Consider the following 24710-nt stretch of genomic DNA (forward strand, 5'->3'; position numbering starts at 1 on the left):
CTTGGCTGGATCAGAGCAAAGGTCCAGCACCCTGCTCTCTACAGAGGCCAACAAAGTGCTTCTGGGAAGTCTGCAAGGTGCGGAGACAATAGCCTTGCCTCATTTTTGCTCCCTAGTAGCTATTATTCCGTAGCATACTGGTTCTGAACCTAGAGGTTCTCATAGCTATGGCTCTGTCTCCCATGAACTTGTTTAATCCCTGTTAAAGCCACATAAGCAAGTGGCCATCAGACATCATTTTGCAGTTAATTCCATACATGATGTGTTGTGTGAAGAGGTACCTTTTGGAGGGCTGTCTTGAACTACCAGAAAGCTGGGGCCTCCAGAAAGTAGCTTTGCAACCCTACAGCCCTATGGCCTACAGCAGTAGCAGCCAGAGTGGTGGATCAGAGCCATGGAGCTACCTTCCCAACACAGGGCTTGCTACAGCTTACCTGGAGAGGGCAGGGAGGGCAGTTCTGCACCGGCACACCAGTGGAAATGCTGGAATGACTGCTGGGGTGTCCATGTTGCCCTTCCCTTGGGGCCACCCTGCCCTGCCGCAACCCTATCCCCATCCAAGTGGTTGTAGCATCTCCTGTGTTGCGAAGGTGACTCCATAGCTGTATCTGACAATTTCCTCTCCCAATGGCAGAGAAAGAAGGTCCAACCTCAAAGATGGAGATTTCATTTCAGGTGCCTCCTCCCCACCACCTCTGTGGCTCTTGCCCTACTGATGCCGGAAATCCAACATAGATAGTAGGGCCACAAAAGTGGTACCAGGGAGTGGATTGATGTGTACCAGAGCATGGCATGGATCCAAAGGTTTTCCCAGTCTCTTAGTCTGCCTCCAAATGAGGGAGAAAACTGCACCATCCTTGGATCTGACATAATAAAATTCTCTCCCTTTGGGGAAGGGTTGTGGCATCTGTTTTGCATGCAGAAGGCCCCAGGCTCAATGTCCAGCATGTCCAGGAAGGGCTAGGACCGCTGGCGAACCACCACCATGGCTCAGTATAAGGCTGCTTCCTTGGTTCTAAGTTCTTAATGGGATGGAAATTGTTGCTGGATAAGGCAGTTCAAGCACCTCTGGTTCCCCATCCCCCTGGTGCTTAGCATTGTAGCTTAAGTGTATAAATGCAGCCCTTTTCTATGCCTTTCTGCTTCTCTTCGGTGCTGTTTACTTCCTCCTAAGTGTGCCTAGAATTGCAACCATAATGGAACCTTCTTATTCTCCTTAAAAGCACAATAAAGAGAAGGGGAAGCTCTTTGTCACAATCACCTGCAAATGCATATTTCCTTTTGTTTATGGAGGAAAATTATTAATACTCTTACAATACAGAACTCTTCATCAGATGACCAATTCTCAGCTTCAAATAAAGCCAGGTTCCATTATAAGCTCCTATTTCCTAGTGAAAGGGTTTACAATTTAGGAGCCAGGCAACCAATCAAGGTTGGAGTTAGCCACATTTTTTTTAAGCTCACAGTGATTCATTTGCCATTAATATCTCCAAGATAGGCAACAGATGTAGCTTTCCCAAACATGAAGATTTCTGATTGCCTTGAAAATGTTAAAATGTACCCTATCAATTTTTTAACTGTTTTTATTTATTTTCATAGTACAGAAGATAAATTTTGAGAAAACAAATTGCTACAACAGTAAAAAACAACAACAAGTAACTTGTCCTGATAAAATTACAGACTTTTATCATGCCATGTGTTAAAGTTTCATTTAAACTCTTCCAACTCTATAATTCTATGAAACAGAATAATATTTCAAAAAGCATTATGCATGACATATTAATCAACATGGAATTGGAAATCAGAAGTGGGATAGTAACCAAAAAAGAAAAGCAGTGTGGAGTGCTTCTGTTCAGGATTCCAGATACCCAGTTCTGCTATTTTCCAGGATAGCCCCCTGCTTTTTTTAACACTGGGGAGCCACCCAAAAAAAAATATAGAGGGGGGGCAAACAAACTGGGCTCCTAGGAGTTGGTGCCCCTGTGCCCAATCTTGGTACCTCTTGGAATTAAGGAGCTTTGGATCCTGTGGTTATAAGGTTGCTTCCACCATAGCACTGGAACACCCTCTTTCAAGGACCAGGACCAGCTGAGACTCAGCTGAGCCAGGATGGGGAACTTCCCCCTATGTATATGGCCATGAAGGACTTAACTGGCATAGCCCCATTGAGTCCAGACTTGGCTGGCCCAGCCAGAGGTCTGTGTGCTCCAAATTCACTCATCCTGGGGGATCTTGGGTTCAGATTGTGCTACAATTTGTTTTTCTGTAAGAAATGGATAGAATCATTTCCCTTCATTTCTCCCATCTCTTTCTTATAGCAGGGGCTCCCAAGCTGTGGTCCGTGGACCCCCAGTTGTCTGTGAGCTTCATTCATGTTGTCTGTGTACTGTTACTTATATCCTCAGCAGTTTTCAAGTGGACCATGGTGAGGGAAAGTTTGCGAAGCCCTGTCTTATAGGACTGATACCTGAAACTGACAAGAGGTGCTGCATTGCATTTCCTATCAAACTGATGCATACTGTTGCATCCAGGAACATTCTGTAGGATGGAGAAGGGGTCTTGGTGTGCTCTGAAAGTGACAAGACATTAAAACTGTCCAACTAAAGCACAGGTAAATTAGCTCAAAAATCTGCAAAAAGCCCCCAAGCAGCACTGTGAATTGATACACACTGGATGCAGTCTGTAGAGGCAATCTTTGAGTGTTCTTAAAAATGAAAAGAAATGAAAACTACTCCAATCTGAGGCATAAAACAATATGAAACTTGTGAGGTTTTATGCCTTTGGGGAGTAGCACAGTGATTGCACATTTAAGGCCATTTAGATAGACAATGTCAACATTACACGTGTTCACTGAAAGGAAATTGAAGCTAAGAAGATACTACAAGTTTCTAGCCGCTTATAACATGGGGACCTCCATCACATAAAGATAATATGGCAGGCCTGAAACGTGGCAGGTCTGATGACGTAGCGGAGTAGTACAATACCTGAAAAATGAACGACATTTGGATGGAAAGTTCTAAAGTTGTAGGCAGCAGAAAACAGGCAATGTCTACGTTGTAATCAATATAGTTATTTTATTTTATATTTATTAATAGCCCTCCTGTCCTCCCAAAGGAGTCTAGGGTGGCAAACAACCAGTGGTAAAATAATTCCAGTACAGATGCAGACTGGGACAGATCTTGACTAAAAAGTCTTATTGAAAGAGGAAGGTCTTCAGTAAGCAATGAAAAGACAACAGAGATGACACCTGTCTAATATTTGAGGGGAGGAAATTTCAGAGCATAGGTGCCACAACACTAAATGCCCAATTTCTACACTGTGGAGACTCGAGAGCAGACCTCCTGATAAGATGGCATCTGTAGGTTGCCCTCACTTGCAGAGAACAGTGATTGTCTGGATATACAAGGGGTGAGATGATCTTTTAGGTATCCTGAAACTGAAGCAATTGAATGCAAGTTCTGTTTTTAAAAAATATTTTAAACACAAGGTGATGGCTATACATTTGCACTGTAGCTGGGATTGGAGATTCTGTCGACACAGCTTGGATGAATCAGCATGAAGCTCCTTGGGTAGTTTTCAGTAAAATATAGTCACACCAGCACACATGCCTGGGCACCATCAGATCAAGCCAGCCATATGCCCAGCAGAGGGCAACAATGACAGAGCCAGCCAGCACATGAAGTCGCATAATTTTTGATACAAGAGGTTGGCCATTTTGTACGTTCTTTTTCTTAGGACTTTTTCTAAATTTCCAACTGAGTGCTAAAGCCCACATCTGGAAATAGGAGATGCAAAAGATAGGATGCAGAAGTGTCCTAGAAGTGATCGGGAGAAGTGTTGATCCTGGTTTATCATGCTTTATATTAACATGATTCTTGTTTAAACAGACACAGTTTATTCCAGTACCTGGCCCTCTTCCTTAAACTGAAAGAGGATCCTGACATATGTTTACTGCTTGCATGCCAAAACGGCTTCTTAGCAGTTTACAGGTATAAGATCAATTGTAAGATCCATGCATAATTGAAATACACAGTTAAACAATTCCATCAACACATTAAAAACATCCATAACTAAAATAAACAGTAAAACATGCCAGTGTAAAACATAATATTTAAAACAGTTTAAAAACAATTAGATCAGAAAGTTCAAGTTCAGGGAATGCTGGCCTAAGCAGGTGTGTCCTCAAGAGCCTGTGGAATGCCAATACTGATTGGGCCTCTCATATCTTTGCAGGGAGTAGGTATGGTTAGGCTTGTACTGTTAAAGCCAAGCAACTTGGATCAAGCTAGCTGGGCATCTTGGTAATTTTTGTTTTGTATTTCTCTCTCTTTCCTTCCCCGCTCTGTCCATGTTTTCACCCAACTCCCTAGATTCTCCAATCCCTCTCTGTCCTCCTTCCCAGCTTCCCTCTCTTGTCCAGGCCACGTTTTCAACCTTTAGCCTACCACTCATGCCTTCCATCCCTGCCAGCTGCCCCTTTCTCTAACATCTCACCCTTCCGAACAGGGACTCTGCTCCGGAGGGAAGCGGCAGCTCTGGGTCCGCTCGACGCCTTACTAGGAGGCCTCTTGGCAGAGCTAGCCTTACGCAGCTGCAGCTCCTCGGAGCCCCTGAGATGCTCTAAATGTAAAGAAGCAGCATTCAGGACACACAAGACTTTCTCAAAACAGCACAGTGATGTGAGTACCACTTGCTTGAACAGGATCCCCCTGAGGGAAATAGGAGCAGCTCATCCACATCCCAATCCCTTCTTTTTAAGGAGGTTGTGTGCAACACACTTGTTTCTAAGTAGGAAAGCTTACCCATAAGAAAATATGGAAAGAAACACTCTGATTCATTAGCCTTCACCTTTGCTTGTCCTCAAACATATTTGCATTCAGAAGTATACAGCCCCAGAAGATGAAGGAGCTAATAGCTGGTTTTCGAAAACAGAAAGGCAATGGTGCTCAAGCCTGTCTAGAATTCACTCGCTGACCTCAACTGGCTGCCGGCTGCATGGAGCTGGCTGCAACGATTGACTGTCAGTATCACACATAGTCTCAGAGCATAGGCTGCCTGTACACACATTGAAATGTGGAAACAGGTGATTATGTGCCTTTGCTCACTGTACATATAACCCTAAATGTGAACTGGGACTATGTATGTAGATTTGTTCAAGAGATGTTCACACAATCCATTTGCTATAATTATTGAATAATAATGGGGTGATCCAGAAGTGGGGCCTGCTTGCGTAGACTTAGAATCAAGGTTACAATTATGGTATGAGGAGGCGTCAGGAACCCAACATTTGCTGCAGCACCCCACTGAGGCAATACAGGAGCCAGCCTCAGTGAGCAGCTAAAGCCACTTTGCACATGACTCTTAAGTAAACCAGGTTCTGAGACTGAGCCCAGGCTCTATTATTATTATTATTATTATTATTATTATTATTATTATTATCTGTTAGTCTTTCTTTTTCTTCTGGCTTACAAAACGACCTACAAACAACAAAACGAACAGGAAAAAAAACCCAAACAGATAGACTGAAACCAAGAAAAGAAAGAAATACAGTATAAGCATCCCGCCCACTTCCAAAAGGCCACACAGATAGTTAAAGGCCAAAGGCCTGGTTATAGAGGAAAGTTTTTGCTTGGCTTTAACCCTTTCCTCTACCACAAAGGGCCTCCCAATTATCCCCGGTGTTTTGTATCAGGGGCTGTGTTCCTCAGAGGAAAGGCATGCTCAGAGGCACTTTTTGGATTGTTGCAACTTGGGCATGGAGTGAAAGTGTATGGAGTGGAGCAACAATGACATCATGACACCCGGATCCGAAATATGCTTGTAAATAAGTCCCGAGTCCCAGCAGCTGATTTAGGGAGATGGGGGTCAGCTTTGAGACCTTCCAGAGCTGGAAGGGCAGCGCGGCTTCTGAGCTAGGCGAGAGACTAGGAAGCGGTGGGGACGAGAAGCTGGTGGCGGCGGCGCTTGTTTTCCTCCTCGGAATCTCGGGTTTCCGAGCCAATCCAAACAGGATGCGAGCTGTCGTGGTCGCCGCGGCTGCCTTGATGAACGCGCTCGCCTCTGCCGGTAACCAGGGAGCCCTGATTCAAGCTCCCGAGAAGCAGGAGGAAGTGACGCCCAGGTTATTTATGCATCGAATCAATTTCAGTTTGGGGGAGAACAGCGCTGCTCTCTCGCCCTCTCCGAGCGCGAGCCAGGAAGCCCTGGAAAGAGAGGCAGGAAAGGCAGTGCCTGGAAGCAGCAGCCGACTCCTGGCAGAGCTGCATCACCTGATCGCTTCCATGCCAGCCTCTTCGCAAGGCGCTTTTGCTCGCCTCGCCGCCGCAAACAAATCTGGGGCAGGACTTTCCCTTGCAACCGCGCGTTTCCCTTACAGAGGCTCTTAAGGGTTCCGTTTAGCACTTAAGCCTACCTAGCGTGCTGTGGGGAGAGGGGTGGGTAGGCGACGCTTTTTCTCCAGATCCAATTTATGCCGCGATTTCTTCCACATTGCATTTGATTTCTTCTTCTTTAACAGAGAAAATAAGCCCTCATGAGGTTTAGTGAAAGGAGACGTCCCTGCCCGTATCCAAGAGGGTTCTTCTGTCCGTTTAGATCGTCTGATAAAGCGGTCAGGATGTCAGAGGGGAGCGGGTGGCTGTGACAGGCAAAATGAATGCCTCTGTCTTTTCATCTCTCCTGCACAAACACCTTGTTTATCCCTCCATTTCTCCTCCCCGAGGGAGATCCAAAGCAAAGCCCGAGCCTCCCTCTTCGCTACCCGCCTCCCCTCCCTCCCTCCCATCTGTTTTCACAATGTGTTTGCTGCAGATGTTTGTGGCTCCAGATGTCCGTTGCCTGGGCTGGCATCCGCGCGGGCACGTGCCCGTGTGTGGTGTTTTCAACAGCCGGGGCGCTTCTCCGGGGGCGGGCAGAGGGGGGAGCCGGCGAGGGAGGCGGGAAAATGACGGCGCGCTGCAGAGAGCGCTTGGCCGGGAGCTGTCCAGGGTGCTGAATCGCGCCAGCGGAGGCGAGCAGGCGCTTGCTTGGCCGAGGACGGTCTCTCTCTGGGGTCCCCGGGCTCCGTTTCCCGGTCCCTCCAGTCCGTGTCTTCCCCTCCACGTCCACCAGAAAGGCGCTGGGGTGGAGGATAGGCGGCCACCTGGACATTGTGGTGCCTGAGAAGAAAGGAAGTTGGGGACCGAGCCCGGGTGTGGACGCTCCAGCAGCCCGGGCTTCCTAGGCGAAGCAGAGAGACGCATGCGCATGGCGGGCGAGCTGCCTTCCCCGGCTGAAGAGCCCGCTGCGAACGGATGTGAGCAATGCAAAGATTTGCACCCGGCTCCGGAGATCGAAGGGGAAATTGTAAGTACCCGGCAGCCCCTCGGACTCTGCACCGAGACTGGACGGGGAGCTGCTCAGGCTCGCCTGGGCGGGCTCAGCTGCCTGAATGGTGTGTGTGTTTCTGGTGCACTGGTAGGAGCCCCCGGTAAGTAAAGCTTGCAAGGGGCGACTTCCCTCGCCTACCACTTGGGCTGGTGTGGGCTTCCTGAGCTTTTCAGTCAGGCGCTCACAGGTGAGTCGCCCAGCCTCATGCCACAGGTGTTTGAGGTTCTTGGGACCTGGAGGCTCTGCCCGGAGGAAGATATCCGTTCTGGGGAGGGAGGGTGCCAGGGTGGAGTAATATTTCCGACGGGGTGTCCGTCCGGGAAGAGAAGCAGGCCAAGTAGAGTGTCTCCGGGGTTGGAGAGGGGGCTTCGTGTCGGCATCTCCTCCTGAGGGGTGGGGGGGTAGGCTCAACTGGAAAGCAGCTGCGGGATGGGGAGCATTGCTGGGCATGGCCATTGGCAACAGGTGCTCTGTCATCCTTGGTGCTGAGGAACGGGGAAAGCTGTTTAGGAGTGAGCTCTACCATGAGAAAGGGTAGATGGAGAGGGATCCATATCCCTGGCCAGGTAGAAGGCAGTCTCGATCCCCGCTACGGGAGCTTGGCTGGTGGAGGCTCGGTGACCCCAGGGCGCTTGACTTGGCATTTCCCCCCGTCCACCAACCCAAGAGTCCTCCAAACACCAGGTACTCGACTGGATCCTGCCTGGGTCAGCGAGGGGCTCTCCGTCCATCCAGCCCTGCAAGAGAGCCTGTCCTCAAGGCTAAAGGAGAAGCCGCCTGAGCGAGAGTCAGGTTTGCGGGCGATCCTCGTGAACGCGCAAAAGGGCTGGGAAGGGAAGCGATTGGAAAAAGTCTCCTGGTTACGTCCATGTATATTCACATATACTTAACCGGGCGTGAAAGGTTGAGAAAGCGAAGGTCTCTTTTTTCCTTTCCATCCGCCTTTCCTGCACAGCTGGTAGCAGTTCCGCCCTCGCGTGGAAACTGCCTCCTCCCCGGTTCCCGCCTTACCTGTCGGCTTCATTCCGGGAAGGTTTTCGGTCTAGATTGGTGCCGAGTCAATTTCATCCTGTTCGGCTTTGCTTTTTCGCTGAAGGGGGAATGGCAGGCTTGTTTTCGCCAGCACATGATCTTAACTGCCCCTTTTCTAAAGTTAAGGAGCAAGAGGACAAGCAGTAAGCGAATCCATAGCCAGATCTTTGCCCGCTTCTTCCGACAAAGTCCCTTGGAACCGAACGCCAGGGGGCGCCGTTTGGAAAGAGGCCGCAGGGACCCCTCCTTGCCTGTTAAAATTAGTTTATATGGAGTATTTTGGACGCAGAAACACACAGCGCAAAAACCCCAAGCTAAGCAGAGTAATGCGTATAGACAGGCTCACATACATAAATCACTGGGTGGATTCATAATTGCAGGAATAAGTTCATTTAACTGCACATCCCTATTATCTAGGCTCTTAAATGGTGAAGGGTAGTTTAGCTATTGACATTCTCACCTGACAAGTCATATATTAACACCTTGTTTGCACATGAATCATGGCCATGGGGGGGGGGGGGGTATCTGCCTAAGCCTTTAAAGTATACATCTAAAATGTAAAGCATAGGTTTGTAAATGTTATGCATCATACAAATACAGTACTTTCATCATGGAACCAAGACTGGCTGCAGATCTCTGTCAAGCTTATGCCCTCAGTGGCCAACTTGGGGTTGGCATGATTCTCAGTTGAGAACATTGACCTTAGTGGGACTTACATATATTCAGCTAGCTCTGGATCATGCCTACAGTGTCAAAACCCATTCATTAGTTTCCGTATTAGTAGATAATATCCGAAGTATGCAACACAGCATAAGCCAGAGTGAAATGCAAACCACTAACCATACAATACAATCTATGGCTGATACTATATATATCACATACATGTGCACATTTACCATATTTTTTGCTCTATAAGACTCACTTTTCCCCTCCTAAAAAGTAAGGGGAAATGTGTGTGCGTCTTATGGAGTGAATGCAGGCTGCGCAGCTATCCCAGAAGCCAGAACAGCAAGAGGGATTGCTGCTTTCACTGCGCAGCGATCCCTCTTGCTGTTCTGGCTTCTGAGATTCAGAATATTTTTTTTCTTGTTTTCGCCCTCCAAAAACTAGGTGCGTCTTGTGGTCTGGTGCGTCTTATAGAGCGAAAAATACGGTATATCCCACATTTTCTCCAAAGAGCTTAAGTTGCCACACACACTTCTCCCCCTTTCCATTGCATCCTCAGAACAACCCTATGAGGAAGGTTAGCCTGAATGATAGTGACTGGTCCAAGTGAGTTTTATGGCTGAGTGGGCATTTGAACCCTGGTCTCCTGGTCCTAGTCCAACACCAAGTGGCTCTATGTTGTCTGTCTAGTTGTATGAATGCGATAGGCTTGGAGGTCAGAAGTTTTCTGACTATATACTGGTGCATACACAATCTGGGGTTGGGGCACAGCTCAACCAGTTGGCCAGTTATTGCAGTGGAACCTCAACAGTTGAAAAGCTGGTAATATAACATAGCATGTCTTAAAGCTGCTCCATTCTTCTATTCCCACTCCAATACTTTGGAGGTTATGCTGTTTTTTATGATGTAAATCATTAATTATACAGTGTCACATTGCAGGGAAACTGGCCATTACCCCATAGTGAAAAGAGTACCTAGTGGGTATTTTTAAAAAGTCAATTCTGCAGCTAAATTGTTGATGTTCCAGCAGCTGAACCACAATACAGTATTTCATTCAAATACAATTATGAACGTGAGTTGCACAAGAATATTACTGGCCAACTAATGATTTTCTTCATTTTGGAGTCTTGTATTAAAAAATAAATTGTAGAATAAACTTGCTCCTAAAGGGCTGTCACTACGCTACACATCATCATAGTTCCAATACAAAAATAGGAATAACAGATAACCTTTTAATAACCTTGAGAGTTAAAATTTCCAAATAGCAGAAAAAAGATGATGAGCCAAATGGTTTTAAAAGTTCTGAACAAGTCTTTTTATGGGGAATCTTACCTACCTAACAGAAGGCTGGAGGATATTAGAAAGATGCAGGTTTTTTTATAGTAATTGGAATCGTTTTATATATTACTGCAATATGTGCTACAACCACACATTGAAGTACTATTATACACTCTGTTGGAAATATTCAGACACAAACATTTTCCTAACGTGGATTTTTCTGATATTTATTGAAAGTCCTTTTATGCCACCTCCTGGGGCAAATCCTAACCAAGGCAGATTACAGCAAAATTAACTTCATATATATAGTAGGCTTCTTTAGCTTCATAATGACAGCAGGAGTATTATGCTTCCAAATCATTCACAGAAAAATGCACTTGCAATAGATTGCTTCCAGTGTCAGTGCTACTGAGGGCAGATCCACTGAAATTAATGGATATAACTCTTAAGGTATACTAATTTCCATGGGTCTATTCTGATTATAACACAGTGGAAGTAGAACATAGCCATCGTGGTAGAAATGACAAGCAGGTGACCGAAGGGGAGGGGCAAGGCAGATGAGAGTTGTGCATGGTGTGGGCACAGTGGTGGAGACAATCTGATGCTCCTGACCCTGCACCCACACTGAGCCCCCCTCCCCCGCCTTGTCCCAACCTCTCTCAATAAGCGTCAGTGATGCACAGTGTAGGGAAGCTGAGATAGCAATGTCACACCATCTGTTGATGCATCGTGATGAGCAGCCATTGATAGCCTTATTCTCCATGAATTTGTCATCATTCGCGCGCGCGCACACACACACACACTGATTTTAACCAAAGAAATAAACATGCTGAAATCAATAGGCTTAGAACCCAAACAAAGATGGCACTAAGAATATAAGAAGAGCTCTGCCGTATCAGGCCAAAGGTCCATCTAGTCCAGCAGGAATCCTGTTTTCACAAGTCAGAATATCCAGATTGGGGAAATGGTGCAGAAGAAAAGGGTGAACCCGTATCTTGGATCCATGACCCGGATCCAAAGAACAATTACTCGGCTGCTGTTGATAACTTCCACCACATGTCTAATGTGGTCCTTGGAATAGCTAGTTTGGATTGTGCCGCTGATTTTAATCTAAACTCATTTTAAAACACGGCATTGAAAACACTAGCAGGATAATATTAGTGGAACTGTAGAGGTTGCTTTATTTTGTCATACTGTAACATGCTGTTGAAAACAGATAAACAGAGATTATCTTACCTGGCCATCTTTCTTATTTTCTGTTTTATTATGAGAGTAACTGGCACTTTTAGATTTCTCAACTTTGCAAAACACACTTCCTTCAGGCTTTCTTCTGAAGCTCCACTTGGCCAGCTTTGGGGACCCCGCAAAAGCCTTCAAATGATCATTGGGGGCAGTCCATGGGTGGGGAACTGGCAGCCCACGTGCAAGATACAGTCTGTGGGACCTTTGGATCTGACCTAGGGCTTTCTCTCCTTGGCTCTGCCCCATGTGGCATTTAGGCTTAGGCAGTTGGCACCCTTCATAGCAGCTGGGACAAGAGCATATGTGGAGAGCGTATGTTAAGGTTACCAGATTTTTTTCAATGAATCCAGGGACACTTTTCAACTTCAATGGATTTTGTATGGGGACTGATTTGTAAATCCGGGGACTGTCCCCGGGAAATGGGGACGTCTGGTAACCTTAGCGTATATGGCACTAGCATCCTTTGCATAATAGCCAATCAGGTGTTGATGTCATAACAAATGCACATCAGCATCTCCTTTGTGTTTAGGGGACTCATGCCTTGCCATTGGGCAAGCTGGATTGGACACAGGATACCTGGTCCCCCATGCAATTTAGGATTCACCTGTGGACTCATACCCTAGCATAGCAGTATGAGGATTCCAACAGAAGAGTCCAACTCAAAAGGCAAATGAATATGAATCAATGATTGTGCGCTCCATGATGAGTCACCCTGAGGCAAACCACCATGCTGACCAATACAGTGTCAGTTTCTATTTGATCAGAGTCAGATTTCAGCACTTAATACAATAAAATCTGAGTCATGGCTCATACACTGCCACATGATTTCAGCACCCACTATGAGCTGTCTGATTCCTTGGTGTGAATCACAACATACTACAGTGAAATTGGCTTTGTTGAGGCCATTCATAAGAAAGCCTGGGGAACAGAATGCTCATTGAATTAGACCTTGACAGGAGTCAGTTGGGAACATCGGCTTCAGCAGCTGTCTGCTCAGCTCCATTTTGTTAATTATCAAGTGGCTCATAGAATCACAAACTAAATCTATTCAGCAATATATATATCATACCCACACATGCCCACACCCACCCACTCAAAGTGAGTTTAACTAAAGCAGTACACTCAGATGTAACTATTTTAGTGACTGACAAACTAGCTAATGATTTTTCTGCATTTAGAGTTCCTTAAACACACACACACAGGTGCGTCAAGCTGCTGCCATGTTTAGGTGTGATTCAATCAACTACGAGCAAATTCAGGTTGCACAATTAAACCTGATTTGCTGCTCTTGCACAACAAGCCCACTTCCCCTTCAGCACTGGATTTTTTTGTGCTGTAAGGAAAGTGATGGGGGAAATACAGTGGAAAGTGTATGATAACACTTGCTTGAAGCAATGCCATTTAACCTCCCTGCAAGCAAAAAAGAATGAATGCTCAATAAATAGCTACAGGTTTGAAGCCTGCACCCCAGACCACTGAGGATAATCTTGGCCAATGTCATCTAACATCCCTGCAAACTTTGTGCAAACAAATCAGCATAAATCCTCAATAAACAGGTCATCTAGAAGTAGCCTATGTACCTAAGGACTTCATTTTAATTTTGCATTCTGACCTTCAAATAGTAAGAATATAAATATATGTATAGTTCCAATAAAGTTAAGAACTTGAAGGTTCAGAGTTAGTATCTACATTAGCCAGTTTTCCAAAGCAGCCTACATTTGAACACATAATTGTCCCCATTTAAACCCTCTTCATGCTGTCAGATTGCTGTCAAATAGATCGTGGATAAATCGAATGCAAGCTTGAGCTTATTAGTGAATAGGGCAGTGTACCTCTTGTTGTGACTGTGTGGGTGGGTGTTGCAGTTCTGACTAGCATTGCCTTTGAAATGTAAAGCAATGCTTATAATGCCTGCAGAAGAACAAAGCTTTTCAGAGCTAAAAACATCATACTTGGGCGTAGGCAACCTAGTTTCTGGTATTCTATAACTTTTTAATATGAGGCTTCCATATTTGTACTGAACTGAAGATTTCTCTTCCACCATGAATCACAGTTTCCAACTGCTTAGTCTGTGGTACCCAGTCTTGCGCAAAATTCCTTGATAGGGAATAGACTGACCATAGTCATTTATGTTCTGGCAGTCTCCTGACAGCACTGATGTGTGCAAGTACCTTCAAGGATTATTCAGAAGCTACAATTTGCACAGAATACAACAGTGAGGATTTTAGTGGGGACCAGTCATTCAACTCCCACTTTGCCAGATTTGAAAGAACTTCTTGAGCCTCCTGTGCACTTCCAAGCCTAATTCAGAATGCTAATAATACTTATTTTTAAGACCCTGTATCAAGGGCGTGAACTTGTGGCTCTCCAGTTGTTCCGGAACTCCAGTTTCCACCATCCCTGCCCATTGGCCTTGCTGGCTGAGGCTGATGGAGTCTGACAATATTGGGAGGTCCACAGCTTCTCCCTCCCTATCTAAATCTAAAACAGGTACCCTTAAGAAGAAGCATCTCCCATGTCAACCTGCCAGTGGCCTTAGGTTGTCAGGCCCTTTTCTGACCACCACAGCTGAGCCTTTCCAGCCGTGGCTCTCTGATTGGGCAACACTTACCAAGGAGGCTTTCCTGTTGCTTTCATTGTAGATGAGGAACCTGTGGCTCTCTGAATGTTGTTGTACTATGACTCTTATCATCCCTGACCATTGCCATGTGAGCTGGAGCTGATGGGAATTGGGGTCCAACAAGAACTGAAGGAAGACATGTTATAATAATAATAATAATTTTAAAAAAAAATTATTTATACCCCGCCGTCCCCAGCCAAGGCCGGGCTCAGAGCGGCTTACAAGCAATAATAAAAACAAGATGAATGATTACAACTTAAAAACAAAAATAAAATACAACATTAAAATAATGGAACATTAAAATATTAAAATGTAGCCTCATCGCAGGAGGAGAAGGAAAAGAAAAAAGAAAGAGAAGGAGGGAGGGAATCAAATTGGCTCCAAGCCAAAGGCCAGGCAGAACAACTCTGTCTTACAGGCCCTGCGGAAAGAAATCAGATCCTGCAGGGCCCTGGTCTCATGAGGCATAGCGTTCCACCAGGCCGGAGCCAGAGTTGAAAAGGCCCTGGCTCTGGTTGAGGCCAATCTAACTTCCTTAGAGCCTGGGACCACTAGGGTGTTGTTATTTATGGACCTTGAGGCTCTCCGTGGGGCATACCAGGAGAGGCGGTCCCGTAGGTACGAGGGTCCTAGGCCGTGAAGGGCTTTAAAGGTCAAAAGCAGCACCTTAAATCTGACCCTGTACTCCACCGGGAGCCAGTGCAGCTTGAAAAGCACTGGGTGAATATGCTCCCATGGCAGAGACCCCGTGAGGAGCCTCGCTGCAGCATTCTGTACCCGCTGGAGTTTCTGGGACAGCTTCAAGGGCAGCCCCGCGTAGAGCGAATTACAGTAGTCAAGCCTGGAGATGACCGTCGCATGGATCACTGTGGCCAGGTCGGGGCGGGAAAGGTAAGGGACCAACTGCTTGATGCGGCGAAGGTGGAAAAATGTCGCCTTGGCTGTTGCTGTAACTTGCGCCTCCATGGAAAGGGAGGCGTCAAGGATTACACCCAAACTCTTAACGGAAGGCAATGGCACTAATTGGGCCCCCACAAGAGAAGGGAGTTGGTCCCTCATCCCCATGCCATCCCGACCTAGCCATAGGACCTCTGTCTTCGAAGGATTTAGTTTCAATCGGCTCCCACGAAACCGTCCAGCCACAGCTTCCAAGCATCTGGTCAGTGTGTTCGGGGCCAAGTCGGTGTGGCCATCCATCAGCAGATAGAGCTGAGTGTCATCAGCATATTGGTGACAGCCCAGCCCAAAGCTCCGGATAATCTGGGCAAGGGGGCGCATAAAGATGTTAAAAAGCATCGGGGAGAGAATTGCGCCCTGCAGCACTCCACACACCAAGGAGTGGCGCAACGACATTTCCCTCCCTAGTGCCACCCTCTGTCCCCGACCAGAGATAAAAGAGCACAGCCAGTTACGGGCTATGCCCTGTATCCCCACGTCTGCGAGGCGGTGGTCCAGAAGATCATGATCGACCATGTCAAAGGCTGCTGACAAATCTAAAAGGATCAGCAGTCCTGACCCGCCTCGATCCAGTTGTCTACGGAGATCATTTGTTAGGGCAACCAGAGCCGTCTCCGTCCCAAAACCAGGACAGAAACCGGACTGAAATGAATCTAATGCCGATGTTTCCTCCAGAAACCTACCAAGCTGTTCAGCAACCGCTCTCTCAATTACCTTACCCAGGTATGGAAGATTTGAAACTGGGCGGTAATTGGATAAGTCTAAGGGATCTAATGAAGTTTTCTTTAAGAGTGGACACACCACTGCTTCCTTCAGTTCCCCTGGGAATGTCCCCGTGTCAAGGGACAAATTGATAATTTCAACCAGGGCGGCCTGCGCAACATCTGGACACTCCCTAATCAGCCAAGACGGGCACGGATCAAGGAGGCAGGTGGTGGGTCTACCAACTTGGAGGAATCTATCCACATCAGTAGGGAGTATCCGATCGAAATGGTCCAACACTGGACCTGAAGTCAGTCGAGGGGCCTCCAGTTCAGTCACTGTATCTAAATTGGCAGGGAGGTCACGGCGGAGCAACAGGACTTTCTCCGCAAAAAAGCTCACGAATGCCTTACAGCTGTGGGTCGAATTTGTGCTTAAATTTGGTTGTCCTCCTAAGGACGTTATTGACCTAATTATTCTAAAAAGTTGTGCCGGGCGAGAGCTAGCGGATGCAATGGAAGCTGCAAAGTAAGATTTCTTAGCAGCTTTCATAACCATCTCTTAGGCTTTCATAAGCGTCCTATAAGATGTTCTTGAGGCTCCGTCATGAGTCCGTCGCCATACTCGCTCTAGCCGTCTGAGATCCCGCTTCATTTTCCGGAGCTCCTCAGTAAACCAAGGTGCCCGGTTTCGACGGGGTCGCAGAGGGCGCTTAGGCGCGATCTCATCAATGGCTGCCAAGAGCCGGTTATTCCAGTCCTCAACAAGGTCATCTAATGAGTCACCAGGAGGAGCAGGGTTCCGCAAGGCTTGTCGGAATCTATCAGGATCCATCAGTTTTCGCGGACGAGCCCAAATAGGTTCGCCACCCGAGCCGGGGAGGAGCGGGAAGTCAATCTTGGCTTTCAGAGCGTAGTGATCAGACCATGGCACTTCCACAGTGGGGAGCATGATCACATCTATGCCAGCCCCAAAGATCAGATCCACCGTGTGGCCTGCTTGATGAGTGGGGCCCAAAACAAACTGGGAGAGCCCTAGTGTTGCCATGGAAGTCACTAGGTCCAGAGCCTGTGAGGAGGGAGCGGCATCGGCATGGACGTTGAAGTCTCCCAAAACCAGTAGGTTTGGGAACTCCAAGGCCCAGCCCGCCACCACCTCCAGCAGGTCTGACAGGGTGGCTGCAGGTGTGCTGGGTGGTCGGTACACCAGCCAGACAGCCAAGCTCTCCTTGGTGCCCCACACGAGACCAACACATTCAATGCCGGAGATCGCCGGTGATGGCAGAGTTCTGAAAGAGCAATCCTCCCGGAATAACAACGCTACTCCTCCCCCCCGACCCACAGTCCGCAATTGATGGAGGACAGAGAAACCTGGGGGTGTTATCTCATGTAGGGAGACTACTTCGCCTTCCTGTACCCAGGTCTCCGTCACGCAAGCCAGGTCAATCCCCTGCGAGACAAAAAAGTCACGCATGGTGGCGGTTTTGTTGCCTATGGACCTGGCATTGCACAGCACCAATGACGGAGGTGTGTAATCCTTGCTCTCCCTACCCTCATCCCTTGGGATGGGGCGTAGATTGGAAGGGGCTCGAGGATCACTGCATCTCGAAACCCTTCGCCGATAGAGATATCTAGCCCCACCGCCATTCCTCCCTAGCCCTTCAATTGTGGAAATCCCAGATCCCATACTAGCCTCCCCAATAGATGGGTAACATCCCCTCAATAACAAGTCATCCTTGGGCCAGGACTCCTGGGTCAAAATGGTATGGGAAAGAGGTGGAGGTCTGATAGGGTAAGTATCCCTAGAAGATAAAACCCAACCAACTGCACCCCAAGCAGGGGGGACAGTCCCATGGTGTTTCATTAACTGTCAATCCCCCTCTCCCTCCTGGGTTAATTGGAGGATTGTTGGTTCTATCTGTGGCTGTGGAAGTATTAATGAGGTATGTGTTATAAAATGTTATCCCCACCCCACTTCACCCCACCCCCATTCTATACCCCAGCAAACACCTTTTTAACATTCACCCAGGCTATTAAAGCTTGTTCTTTTAGCTGCTGCTTTATTAATTATGTGTATTGTTTTAGTTCACTATATTTTTACTTTTTAAAAAACAACCCCTGCCCTGGGATGAATTTTGATGAAGAGTGGTAAAAAGTAAATGACATACATAGATAAAAATGAATAAATAGTGTTCCTTTGTGCATCGTGCAGTCAGCTTCCTTGTATCTGGACAGTAGAAGCAGCTGCAGAAGGGAGCCTCAGTCTTGGTAATTTCATTCACTGGTAATACCAGTGTCTTAACTTGGCTACTGTAATTTATGCTCTGGTCAGCGGCATTGTGTGAGCAGAATGGGAGGCAGGAGGCGAGGCTGCCAAATTTTCACCTTGCACAGGGTGCCACTGAGGACCTTCAAAGTCTGCCTCAACCTTATGGATTCAGAGGAAGCAAATGATGCACACAGATCTTAATCTAGCAAATTCATCATCAAATTGACCAGCAAGGACCCAAGGCAAGTTACAGCAATTTGAAATTTAAAACTAAAAGCAGTTAAAGCATTTTAGAATCACAGGAATAAGGTGGACCCAAAAAACCCACAACTCAGGTATTCTTCGGCATTCACTAAAAGCTGTGCAGTATCATGAAGAAGCCAGACACTCTGTGGGGAGGGAAATGCACAACCTAGGGACTGCCCCAGAGAATATCCTCTCCCAGGCCACCCCCACTTCCAAACTTCTGAGGGAGGTGGAACTTCCAAGAGTCCCCCCCCCCCCCTGCTGATCTAGCAGGGTCTGGAGGGAAGGAGGCAGTCTTTCAGATATTTGGGACTTTGAACACTAAGGTGATCACCTTGAATTCGGCCCAGAAACGAAATGGCAGCCAGTGCAGCCAATTAAGCACATCCTTCCTTTTAATTAACAAGTAGTCACAAGTGCTGGCAATTAAATTAGACCAATTTTTCCAGTGTAAGCATCTGCCTTTGTGATTTGCTGATTTGGCTTTAGGGAATAAAAGGAAACATGGTGTTTGTGAGTGTAATAAACAAGAGCTTCAGAAACAAAGAAGCGCTCCTAACTTCTCAGCGAGTTAACCATTTGTTAATACACACATTATCATAGGTTCTTCTTTTCAAATGGTCTGACATCTTGATCAAGCAAGGGAGGCAAAGCTCATGAGGTAAAGGGATCTCTGCAAAATTCTGCTTCTAACAGGATGCCTTGCCTGTGGAGAGATTGGCAAGCTGCACAATGTGACCAACCCCAAATCTCTCTGCTGAGCTGTGCTTCTTCTGGCTTTGCTTTTGTTTTCTCCTTCCTTTCCACTCATTTGCCCATCTCTGCCAACCTGTATACTTCTGTCTACTTTTCTGTACATTTGCTTGAAGGTAAGTTAGGGAGCAACAGGGGCCCAGAAAGACAACGAGGGATGTCTTCTCATTCAGAGGGGATGCAGGAGTCAATATCCACAAATATATTCAGGACAAGATTTCAGCATCTACCTGAAATGAAGTGTGCAACAGAAAATTGTATCTTTGGCAGGGGTGGGGAATCTGTGGCCCTCCAGACATTGTTGGACTCCAGCTCCTGTGGACAATGGTCAGGGATGATGGGGATTGTAGTACAACATTTGGAAGCCATCCAGAGTGGCTGGGGCAACCCAGCCAAATGGGCGGGGTATACATATTATTTGTTTGTTTGTTTATTACACCAGAGGTTCCCCATGCCTGATTTATGGCTAGTTAAATGTGATTATGCTTTGGATATGTGTTCTAGCTTGCCATTTGAAAGTTAGTTTTATTGCATAATACATGGAATATTGAATATAACTCTGTTTGATGTAAGTTGTTTATTTTAAAGTCCTAGGTTTTTTTATGACTTAGCTGCTAGGATATTTGTCAAGCTAAGCAGGGTCCAGTATGGTTTTTGTTGAACTGTATATTTTGTTCTTTCTACAGCTTGTAAACTGCCTTGCGTTTAGCAATATAGAAAAGCAGTATACAAACTAAAAGTGAAATGAAAATGAAATTTCATAAGCAATGGTCTTCTGCTGTGCAGGCTGATCATGAGTTGCAGCTACTGAATTTCCCCTTGCAGTACAGTTATTTAAAGTGCGCCTTTGTCAGATACAGAAAGGAAACCTCAGCCTGAACCACAGCAACAATAGCAAGGAAGGTATGCAAACTTCATTTATTTAGGACACAAAAGAGGCACATGACCTGAACAGTATTTCCCCCTCCATTTCCTCCAAAAACCTGTGCTCCCTGAATATGTATGCAAGACCAGTTCCTGCTTAATTTAGGAACAAAAGTAAGCAGGAATAAAGCCACATCGAACAATATACCATCTGCTTTATTATAGCTCTTGTTTGCTGCGAGAGCCAAAGTACAATTGAAAATAAAGGCCAGGCCAATCATCTTGTCAGTCTTGAACACACACAGCCCTTTTCAGCTTCAGCCGGCTCTGCGTATGCGCCATTCACAGAACCCTCTCTCGACAAAGGGGCTAACATGGAACAAGGAGAGAACCAACAGAGAAATGTGGGCCTTTGTTTGAGATCAAATTGATTTTCTTCTCTTTCCCTTTTTGACATTTCAGGTTATTTTTTCCACAATTAACACCTGATCGGACAGTGGTCTATTAAAATTCTTTTGCAAGGCGGGCAACTAATCTCTAACAGAATCCTCACTGTTTTCATTTCACAGGACTGTTTGCTAAGCTCATTTATTTAATCATAGAAGCAGGTTGAGAGACAGAGACAGGCCGAAGGTCTGAACAGAGATTTGAACCTGGGTCTCCCCAGTCAAAGTCCAACTCACTGTCAGCTACACCACAGTGGTTCAATTACATTGATATACTAACTATAGTAAGTGTGTGGGGTCCTGTGTTGCTGCATAAGAATGGACAGGTTTGTTGTTAAGTGCTATTCTCCTCTTTGTTCACTTTCGTATGGCATCTTCTGATGTATAGATCACTTCTTATAAGCATATCCAGCAGGGGAATCCTGTTAAATGTGTTATAGTGATAATTCTTGCGGTGGCTTAAAGACTAAACAAATTCATTGTGGTGTAAACTTTTGTGGATTATACTCCACTTCACTATTTGCATGAAGTGTCATCCGAAATCAGCAAGCAAAGGTACATGCGGTTGGCAGTGGGAAGGGGAGAATGCAGGAGAGTGAGGTCAGAGTGTGAGAACGATTACCTAAACCCAAAATCATCCCTGTGACCATTTGAAAAGGCTGTATGTGTAATAAACATGGGATGTTTAACAAGGATGGGAAAGCTTTTTGCCAACGTTTTGGGGGCACGTGCAAGTGGCAGACAAGGCCAGAAGCAAAAGTAGGCAGAGCAACGAATGCAAAGTTTAACTTTGTACAGGAGGCTAGTTTCTACACATGGTCACCCACACTTCTTATCCTTCAACCAGGGAACCAAGAGTTGTTATCAGAGTTCAAGGATGCATTTCAGCCAGGCAAAAGCACTGGTTCAGTGCTCTTCTGTGTAGACATGTTTAGGATTATGCTATATTCTCACGTGCTGCTTTAGATAAAAGCATAGGGATAGTGCATGTGTTGAATACCAAAGACCCCAGATTCAATCTCTAGCATCTCCCCTTGAAAGGATTAGGTAGCTGCCAATGGGAAACACCTCCGGCTGAGACTCTGGAGAGCTACTGCTAGTCATAATGGGCAATGCTGGCTAGACAGACATGGCAGCCTGAGATGAGGCACCTGTTGTTGCTTCTGCCTCAAGCTCTCTAAAACAAGAAGCATTCTCGCTGTGACCTTTTCTCTGTTGCCCAGCTCAACTTTTGGGGCAGGGGAGGCAGAATGAAGACATTCAGAAAGGTGTCTGAGCCTCCTGAGAAGGGCAGCCTGGGCAGTGTTGTGATGAGGTCATTATAGACTTAAATGGTCAACATTTCAATCGGGGGTCAGCAAACTACAGCCCGGGGGCCAGATGCAGCCCACCAGGCTCATAAATCCTGCCACCCGCTTGGTCAGTCCCCATGCTGGGCTAAACCGGCATGGCACGGCGTTTCCTTAAAAAGAAGTCGCAGACGCCTCACCCCCTGGAGACTGACTTCCGCAATGCTGGCGCAGCTTTGGATTGGCTGCAGGAAGTTCCTGCAGCCAATCCGAAGCCTCGCTGCCCACACACTGAGGTAAACTCGGCTAGGCCATGGACTGAGAGGCTGGCAGGTGGGCCTGTGGTCTGGCCGCACCATGGGCATTGTGACGGGCATATCGTGGGGCTTCAGCCGGACTTTGGTGCGGCTGCTTGCCCCGTGCCTGGTGCCCAGCTCGGTGCTGCTGCTGGTGGCGCACTCAGCGGCCGCACTGGAACAGCTGGAGGGTGAGCTGTGCGCCACCTGCCCGGTGCTCCTCATGCGCAGCCTGCCCACCAACCTGTCCTCGGACGACAGGCCGCAGCATGTGGTTCACGCCACCTGCGAGCTCTGTGGGGATGGGCCGATGGAGCGGCCTCTGCTTGTCAACAACGCCGGTGAGCGGGTGGCACCAAGATGTGCTCCTGAGTGTGTGCAGAGAGCGTTCCTTCTTCAGGTCCAGAGGCAGCTGCGGGACTGGCTTGCAGGGTATTTATATTTTTCAAAATATAGTCCGGCCCCCCACAAGGTCTGAGGGACAGTGGACCGGCCCCCTGGTTAAAAAGTTTGCTGACCCCAATTTAGACAGTGATGTGTATTACCTGCATCTGCAACAGGGCGGAGTAGAAAACCAAACTTTGAAAGATGGCGAACCAGCCCTGTTGCTCTCGGGGTGGGGTGGGGGTCCATCCTGCTCATTTTGCTAAGTGGGGCCTTGGGAATCTTTCCCACTTCCCCTGCTCTCTCAAAAACTCTGTTGCATTGCGCTATGGATGAAACGAAGACCGTAAAACACTTGGCAAATTAAAAATCAATGACAAACAGTCACGGTGGGTTTAAAGACATTACCGGCCCAGAATTCCTCATCTGATTAGGACCATGAATTAAGGAAGCAGTTTCTTCTGGCTGCTCCACAGGCCACTTCACCTATTATCAATAATTAGGAAAGCCACTGGGTGCCAAGACTACAAGTGAAGCAGTAAACCTGATGCCTGGGCTTTTTCCACAGAGTCTAACCTTCTTCCTGTTTTTTCCTCATGCAGCCCATGGGATCCGAGCGGATGGAGATGCGCAAAAGGCAAGCATCTGTGACCCAGGAGACACCGAGCTCTGTACAGCCACAGCCAGGGATTGAAAACCGTGGGTCCAACGCCTGCTGCTTCTGTTGGTGCTGTTGTTGCAGCTGCTCCTGGTATGCCTTTAAACCATATTCAAACCTCTTGGGGGAAGAAGGGGAAAAGATGACACCATGTATGCCCTTGAGTAATCAGATGAGTTTTACAAGGGGCGGAGGAAAGGAGATGCAGCTGTTGCCTACTTTTCCATAGATGAAAACACCAAACAACATTCCTTCCAGTTCTTTAAATCTTCTGGAAATACATAAAGATGCAAGCAGAGCTGGAGCCATTCAGACCTTATGTGTTTCTCAGCTGCAGGTCAATGCAGGAACATGTTTAGCCTGAATAGCTCAGTTGGTTAAAGTGTGCTGGAAACGCCGAGGTTGCAGGTTCGATTCCCGTACACAACAGCTGCATATTCCTGCATTGCAGGGGGTTGAACTAGATGATCCTCAGGGTCCCTTCCAACTCTTATGATTCTAGAACAGCTGAGCCCAGTCAGATGCTTTGGGCTCCAATGCCCATCACTCCTTACCATTGACCACACTGGCTGAGGCTGATGTAAGTTGAAATCTATCGATATCGGCCAGGGACCAGTTTGGGAAAGGATAGTCTAGGAAGGGGTGCAGCTTATCAGCAGAACAAATGTTTCACATATATTAAGTCCCAGGTATCTCCAGAAAATCTTACCTAGCAGGGCTAGATGGATCAATGGCTAATGGGGGACAGCTCTTCATAATAATCAGCAATGTGTGGATTCCATTATTTAAGGAAGGAAGCATTTCAGAGGGCCATACCCAGAGGCTCTAACATCAATGGACCACATACTTCTGGTGAGAGAAAAGTAGCATGAAACAGCTATTGCTGAAAGAAACAGAAGAGTGGATACCCAGTCACCATTCCAGAGAAACCAAGAGAATGCTGATAATTTGAAGATGTGCAGGGCTTTTTTTCAGCTGGAACTTGGTTCCGCCACCTCTCAGGTGGGCACCATTGCCATTACAAGAGAACAAAGGAAGCGTTCAGGGCGAGTTCCAGCACCTCTTTTTCTAGCACTGAGGATGCGACCTCACTCTACAGCTAGTTTAGCTATCCTGTGTGCTATCTCCTAAACCTAGACACTGCAACACAGAGAAAAGGAACAAAGTAGCACATATAATCTTCAAAAGGAAAGCTTCTGAACAGCATATTCTTAGCAGGGATCTTTAAAATGCATATGCTGACATATCTGGGACTTATCCTGACAGGACTGAGCATGGAACATAATGATTTTCTCCAGAACACTTGGTCTATATAATCCAGTTCCCCATTGCAAGCAATCAGGGCAGCACAGAATCGACAAAATGGTGCATAGGGATCACTTCAGAATCATCTTATTGAAACAAACAAACAAACAAACAAAAATCATCTTATTGAGTTCCGATTTTGAAAGTTTTTGTTGCTGTTTTCAGTAAACAACCTGTAGCCTATAACCCAAGGTCATGCCTATGTTAAGGATTTTTATTTGAGAAACAGATGGACAGCTAGAACTGAACGGTGTACTTTGCCCCTCCTCTGACTAGTTTTTGTGCATGGGTGCATTCTACGACATATCATTAATGCAATAATAGTGTATATGTGGT

The 24710-nt window shown here is 46.7% G+C and overlaps 1 protein-coding gene across 9 annotated transcripts in view; it reads left to right on the plus strand.

Annotated features, from left to right (window-relative positions):
• RGS20 (regulator of G protein signaling 20) overlaps nucleotides 1–24710 on the plus strand; it is a 53396-nt gene that overhangs the window by 19815 nt on the left and 8871 nt on the right. For 2 of the 9 annotated variants that reach the window (XM_083623130.1, XM_083623131.1), the window contains exon 3: nucleotides 23014–23162. In XM_083623130.1, coding sequence (XP_083479256.1) covers nucleotides 23014–23162 — 149 coding nt within the window. Of the gene's footprint in view, nucleotides 1–4370; nucleotides 4680–4803; nucleotides 6122–6822; nucleotides 7345–7364; nucleotides 7469–20637; nucleotides 20727–23013; nucleotides 23163–24710 lie in introns of those variants that run through there. The other 7 variants (XM_083623138.1, XM_083623136.1, XM_083623132.1 and 4 more) reach the window with 7 other exon arrangements.

This window comes from Podarcis filfolensis, assembly GCF_964270895.1.
Source record: "Podarcis filfolensis genome assembly, chromosome: 7".
NCBI lineage: Eukaryota > Metazoa > Chordata > Lepidosauria > Squamata > Lacertidae > Podarcis > Podarcis filfolensis.